This window comes from Pleurodeles waltl, chromosome 10, assembly GCF_031143425.1.
Source record: "Pleurodeles waltl isolate 20211129_DDA chromosome 10, aPleWal1.hap1.20221129, whole genome shotgun sequence".
Taxonomy (NCBI): domain Eukaryota; kingdom Metazoa; phylum Chordata; class Amphibia; order Caudata; family Salamandridae; genus Pleurodeles; species Pleurodeles waltl.
This window is the reverse complement of record NC_090449.1, coordinates 123,611,826-123,617,825: the sequence shown is the minus strand read 5'-3', so window position 1 is coordinate 123,617,825 and position 6,000 is coordinate 123,611,826. Positions and strand designations below refer to the sequence as shown.

The 6,000-nt window shown below is 43.4% G+C and overlaps 1 protein-coding gene across 3 annotated transcripts in view; it reads right to left on the bottom strand.

The window, feature by feature from the left end:
• Nucleotides 1–802: 802 nt before the first annotated feature.
• BRAT1 (BRCA1 associated ATM activator 1) overlaps nt 803–6,000 on the bottom strand; it is a 172,207-nt gene continuing 167,009 nt past the window's right edge. For 2 of the 3 annotated variants that reach the window (XM_069209953.1, XM_069209955.1), the window contains one exon: nt 803–2,052. In XM_069209953.1, the coding sequence (XP_069066054.1) occupies nt 1,330–2,052 (723 nt within the window). In that variant the 3' untranslated portion in view covers nt 803–1,329. The remainder of the gene's footprint in view (nt 2,053–6,000) is intronic. The other variant, XM_069209954.1, reaches the window with a different exon arrangement.

Sequence of the window (6,000 nt, the reverse complement as noted above, 5' to 3'; positions counted from 1 at the left end):
ACCGAAGATTCAGGGAACAAATTAACTGCTACTAACTTGCACGCTGTCAGAATGCAGGTACTGTATAATTAGGGGGTCCCAATTTTCCGTTTTCATTGACTTTTACAGATAAATACAGACAGAAAACTATATATTTTCCTGTCTGTATTTATTTTAAATACAGAAAAATACGTGAAATAGGCTTTCTTTGGATTATTTTCTCTACTCTCAATCATGAATGCCAGGTCAGTATGAATACATAAGAGGTGGATATATGAAAAAACAAGACAATAGGTTTGCTAATTAAGCTTCATTACCTGCAGATCTGAATGTCTTCATGGTTTTCTACAATGCAAGTGTTTTAAAATAATGCTATTGCACGGTATACAGCTGAATCCTTTTGACATTCGTGTGCGAGTATACATTTATCAGTTAAATAAATGTGGAAAAATACCAATTGCAGCTTCATTAATAAAGTAAATACAAATTAAAATGGATAAATACAGAAAAATTTGCAAAAAATAAATATGGATAAATACAGACGGAAATGTAGAAATTATAAATACCGTAAAACCGGAAGCCCGAAGTATAATCGTCGCTCATAGGACTTTAATTCAGCAATGTGTTCTTTCTTCGCACCAGTGCTGCTGTTCCTAGTTCCAGTTTTAATGAGTTAATACTACAGCGCACACAACTGAAGGAAATCTCGCCTGCAGTATACAATGCTAGGTCCGTTCCTATCAATCGAGTGCTGCAATAGAATGAACCTGACAATCGTAGCAAAGCGTTCAGCAATAAGTAGGTCAAGAAACAGACACACAAATATGTATAAAAAGTGTTTTATTCACTGAGCCACGAAGGTGAAACGTATTTGCACTCTATGCAGATCGAAGTCGTCACCAAAAATTGTTGTGGTTCAAATAAAACTCATTTTAATAGATAAATGTCAATATCACTTTCTCAATGTAGACATACGTCTACATGAAATGCAGAAACGTTGTTTTTGTTAAAACCTAAAGTTCATAATCCGTAGCTGGCACATGTAACAGCCAATGCTATTTACACGTCACTATAATTACCATACTCAATATGCAGAACGTTCCCAAGTGAACTCCCTATTTGGAGAGGCGCACTGTCAGCATGAAACAGCAGTGCTCCGGCAGAGGACCAGCCCAAGGTTAAGGTACGGGTCATACATCGTGGCAGTCATTATATGAGACTTACTGTTCGGTGTCGCACAAAGTGGGACTGGAAGTAGGTGCTGACGTGTTATGCTTCTTGTACACAATCCCTTCAAAGATCAACATTAAAACATTCATTTTTTGTATTCACTCAAAACCTTTTCACATGTTAGTAGCAGTCGATTCCGTTTTCATCGAGGGTTCCAACAGTCGCTAAGATATCCTGCAGAAGAGACTGCGGGCTGTTTTCGATGTGGTCACTGCTTCGCTCCAGAGAGACCTGCAAAGCCTCCAGGTCTATTGTCCCCAGAGTTTCAAGCACCCAGTCAGATTCCTGCGGAGAAATCTTTCTTGGTCTATCACCTTGCTCACCAGCGCCTTTAAAATGTCGTTTTTTCAGAACATCCTCTACCCAGTCAGTTCCACCTATCGGAGTTGGCACAGTCCCCCTGCTCTGGAGGGCTGGTTTACAGTAATGCACTTTCAGACATAAGAGGATATCGCAGGACTTTTGAGCCACGGGTCTATCACAGTCACAGAGTGCCCTGAGCAAGAAAGGAAAAAGTTCAATTCGGCAGAACTTTTCCAGTGATTCTGCGAGAACGGAAGTCTTGGAAGTTAAGACCACTGCGTAAGGACAGTCTGGCAAAGAAAGTTTTCCTAACGTTTGCTCTACAAATACTTCAGCCAGCACCAACCCGTTCACTTTCACTTCCCAGTCCAAATCGCAGTTTGTTGCGGTTAGCAGTCTAGACATCATTTGCTCTTCGTCCCACAGCTTCCTCATGTGGCCTTGCCTGAGCCAATCTGTGAAAACCTTGACCACAGCCCTTCGTGGGAAAGCTTCTGTGTCCGTCAATAGCATTTCCAAGAACTCCGACACAATAGTAGCCTGGGAGAAACAAATAGAAGGGAACGAAAACACGAGATATTAATTAGGCTAAAAATATATTAACTATTGAATTTTGTTTTTGAAGTCTCAAGACTCGCTCATTCTAGTTGGGCAGTCAAGCACTGCCTTTTTTAAATCTTAAAAAAGTATTTAGCCTGAAATGCTGTCAGTCATTTACTGTGATGTGCCACATCAACAACACCAGGAACATTAGACTGTATAGGCTCATCAGCCAATTCCTTCACAACACAATCATTAAGAGGAGGAAACCACATGCCCAGAACACAAAAGTAAACCATTTTAACACTGCAGGAAATGTTCAATAAAGTTTGCTCATTATTCCACATTCCTTAAATATTGTGCCTATTTGAACAATATTGTCCTTTACAGATAAGAGCCAACAGATTAACAATACAGAATTATAGCCATACACCAAAGGCATAATCTGTGATAATATGCTTGCTCTCTAATTTAAAGCCCTAAGCAAAGGAGGACGGCCTATAAAGAGGAGAATGCCCTATAAAGAAAGGCATTGCATGAAGTGCAATGCAAGGTGTTGGGATAGAAATGTACTGAATGGTAGATGGACATGTAGAGAAGCTGGAAACGAATCTGGTATCCTGATCATATTTTGCTCCAGCACTGACAGAATTCTGTGTGCACACCACGGGCGAAGTCTGAAATTGACCAGGAGATCCACAGCCTGGATTACCTTATGTGCAAAATATCTAAGGGATACCCCTTAACTGTCACAAGGCCACCAAATGTGTCCCTGGGACATATACTGCCACAGGTGGTGGCAGCATACAGGTTTTGCATACCAAGTGGTTAGAAAGGCCTTTTTCCCTGTTCTAAGAAAGTGCGATGACTACTGGCCCATCTGTGCAAAGTTCCAGTTGTGTGAAACACACAAAAGGTTTTGGGAAGAATGCTTGCAATTTGTCTAACCACCAGCAATCGCTCAGGTAGCATTCCAACCCACCGTTTTTTAGCTCACCATGCCACCTCATTTTAGACCCAGCCATATGCAAATCAGCCTTGATCCTGCTCCTTATGGGAAAAGTCCACCCTGAACTGGCAGGGCCTCAACTACTAGAACACAGACAACCTAGGACCATTTCCGCCCTGTTAAGGATTTATTGCCAGGTATAGCTTGGTTCCAGTGGCAGAGTGAGGGCCGGACCAAAGTGTGAGCATACCCTTGCCAATAAGGACCTGGCCTGGCCTGTTCCCATGAGCATTCCTCGCACCACCCTTTGTGTGTCTGATGTACTGCCTTAAGTGGCAAGGGTATGCCCAGGCATTGGTCCTGTGCTCATTGTGCCACTAAAACCCTTATCAGGGCGAAATCAGCTGATGGGCCCTTATCAGGGAGAAATCGGATCTAAGCTGATTGTGTTTCAGTAAGGATATGGCCGGGTAGTTCTGGCTGGGCTCTTCCAGTGAGGACCAGGGTCAAGGCTGATTTGCAAGGTCCAAACTAAGGAGGCATGGTGAGCAAAAGAACGATGGGTTAGGATGCTACCCTGAGCAACTGGCAGGGGTTAGACAAAATCCAAGCATTCCTCCTATCGCCTTTTGTGTGTTTCAAGTACTGATTGTCATCCTCACAGCCTACAGTGCCATCCCTTTGTATATATCGAGTGCATGTTGAACATGCAGTGCCTATCAGAACTACATATTGTTAGTAGGGTGAGTGTGTTGTAGCCAGTGGTTTCCATTTTTGACTGCCCCTGGTTTTTATTTGGCACAAGGAGGTGTGTAAGTATAGCCTACATCCCAAGGAGCTGGAAGTTATAGCTCTAGAAACTGGAGTGTTCATGGATGGAGACAGGGATGATTTTAGAAATGTGATATACTTACAACGAGGTAGCTGATTAGACCTTCCTGAGCACTGCAATTTGAATGATGTCGGGCTGTTGGGGGAATGTGTCTGAGTTTACAGATTCAATTGTTACATGAGCATCGCCAGCTGGCTAATGTATTTTGGCTATTTAGCAGTTAACAGGAGGACAAGATCCTTGTTTGACCCTGGTGCCCATGTGAGTGTCTATAAGTGCATTATTGAAGGGCAGGAGTGGCTCTGCTGAAGTCTACCCAGGCTGCAGAACATTAGTGAGGACGTTTGTTTTCACCTGTGCGGAGGGAAGTTGTAGGTCAAGGACTTCTGCTGCCCTCTTTGCCATGGCAAATTAAGCAAATTAGTTTGTAGAGGGACCAAGTGGAGAGTTAAGGCTAGCGTCGGGATGTGTCTAGGTGACTGGCCTCGATAGACTCCAAAAAGGGTTTTCCGTAACGTAAATTTGGGGTTCATTATCCCAGTCGAGTGGGTTCAGTTCAGAAGAAATCTGTGGTAGAGGGCATATTCCATCTCAATCCGACTGAGGCAGGGTGCAACTTTGTCTGAGGTCGTTGTAGACTGATAGAACTATCGGTTCATCCTCCGGTGTCAGCACATTGAAAACCGGTGCATGTCTTGGTGATGTGTGAGAGGTTGGTGTAGGCATGGTCCAGCATTTGGGGTAGACTCTGAAACAGGGTTCGGAAGCACAGTCAGGGACAGATCCAAAGGTGGAAATCCAACCTGAGGCCTCTTTGGATTGCTGGGATCCAGGTGCATCAGGACAATCTCAGGAATCTGATTGCATGGGGGGACCAAGACAGGCAGTGCACGATTTTGAGTCATGCAAGGAACCCAGACACCAGAGACAGTCCATCACCAACATCATGTTACAGCAATCCCTGCAGGGTTTAAACCCTGTAGATTTAGGGGGAGACATGCCCCTTGCTCATTGGAAAAATATTTTTAGATAAAAGTTTCTGTCAAGTGACAAAAGCAAGGGAGCAAGCTCCAGGTATGCATCTAGAGGCTTGGGGACAAAGGAACTGACATCAAAAGTGTAGACGCGGCGGTTACATTGTCACACAACGGTACCTTCAGGGCTGGACGGAACAGACAGAGCCGTATGATACCACCTAATGGCGGGCGAGGGAATTGGTGAGAAAAATATCCAAATCGAATCTGGAGTCTGGGAGTATTCACAAGCTGTGGAATCTGTTAGAAGTTTCCATCAGAATCTAGTTTTATAATGCTCTTTCTCTATTACAGTTCTCAAATGTATGTAGCCCCACCACAGTCTCTTTCATTTCTTGTTCTATGCATTCGATTGCTGAATTCTGGTAGCCAATTCAGTCACATTCCTCCCAAACTGGTGGACATGAATGCTCAGACATGCCATCATATGCCTTTATCCCCAGCAGTTTTCAGAAAAAAAAAATAAGCATGCACCCTTCATGGTGAGTTACAGTCACGTTTTGCCTTTATTTAGATCAGCTTCACGATTGGTGAGTTCCTTTTAAACCCATCTAAGCCTCAAAGCTTGTTGCTTGAAGCAGTTCTTACGCCATTGTTTTTTCTTTGAAAACATAATTGATTACCTCAGACACACCTGCTGTAATGTCTTGGTGTCTAGTGGAGAGCTCCCATCGGTGCCCATATGGAACAGGTTCAGGCGTTATCGATGCCTCTGTCATTCAGTGAATTCGAGCGGCCACCAAAAAATTAAAGCATGAACTATACCATAAGAACATTGGTTTTCAGTGTTGTTTTGCCCTTGCCCCCAAAATAAAGTTGAATCTTCCACTACTTGGGTCAGCCAGTGTTGTCAATGTCACAGGGATCCCACAGGGCGACCACTGCTGATCAGATCATGTATGTATGTATGTATGTGTTGTGCACACTCCTTCTTTCAAACTTCTTACAGGGAATATGGTTACACCACACTAATTTTGCAGCACAGAGGCAGTCTCATCAGTTTCTCCACAGGGTAAACTGTCCCATCTTCATCCTGCACTTTCACACTGCTTAAGTGAAACTCTAAGTATGAGATTTAACAGCAGAAAATCTGCAGCCATCAGAAGTCCCAGCCATCATACTATTGACTCTCA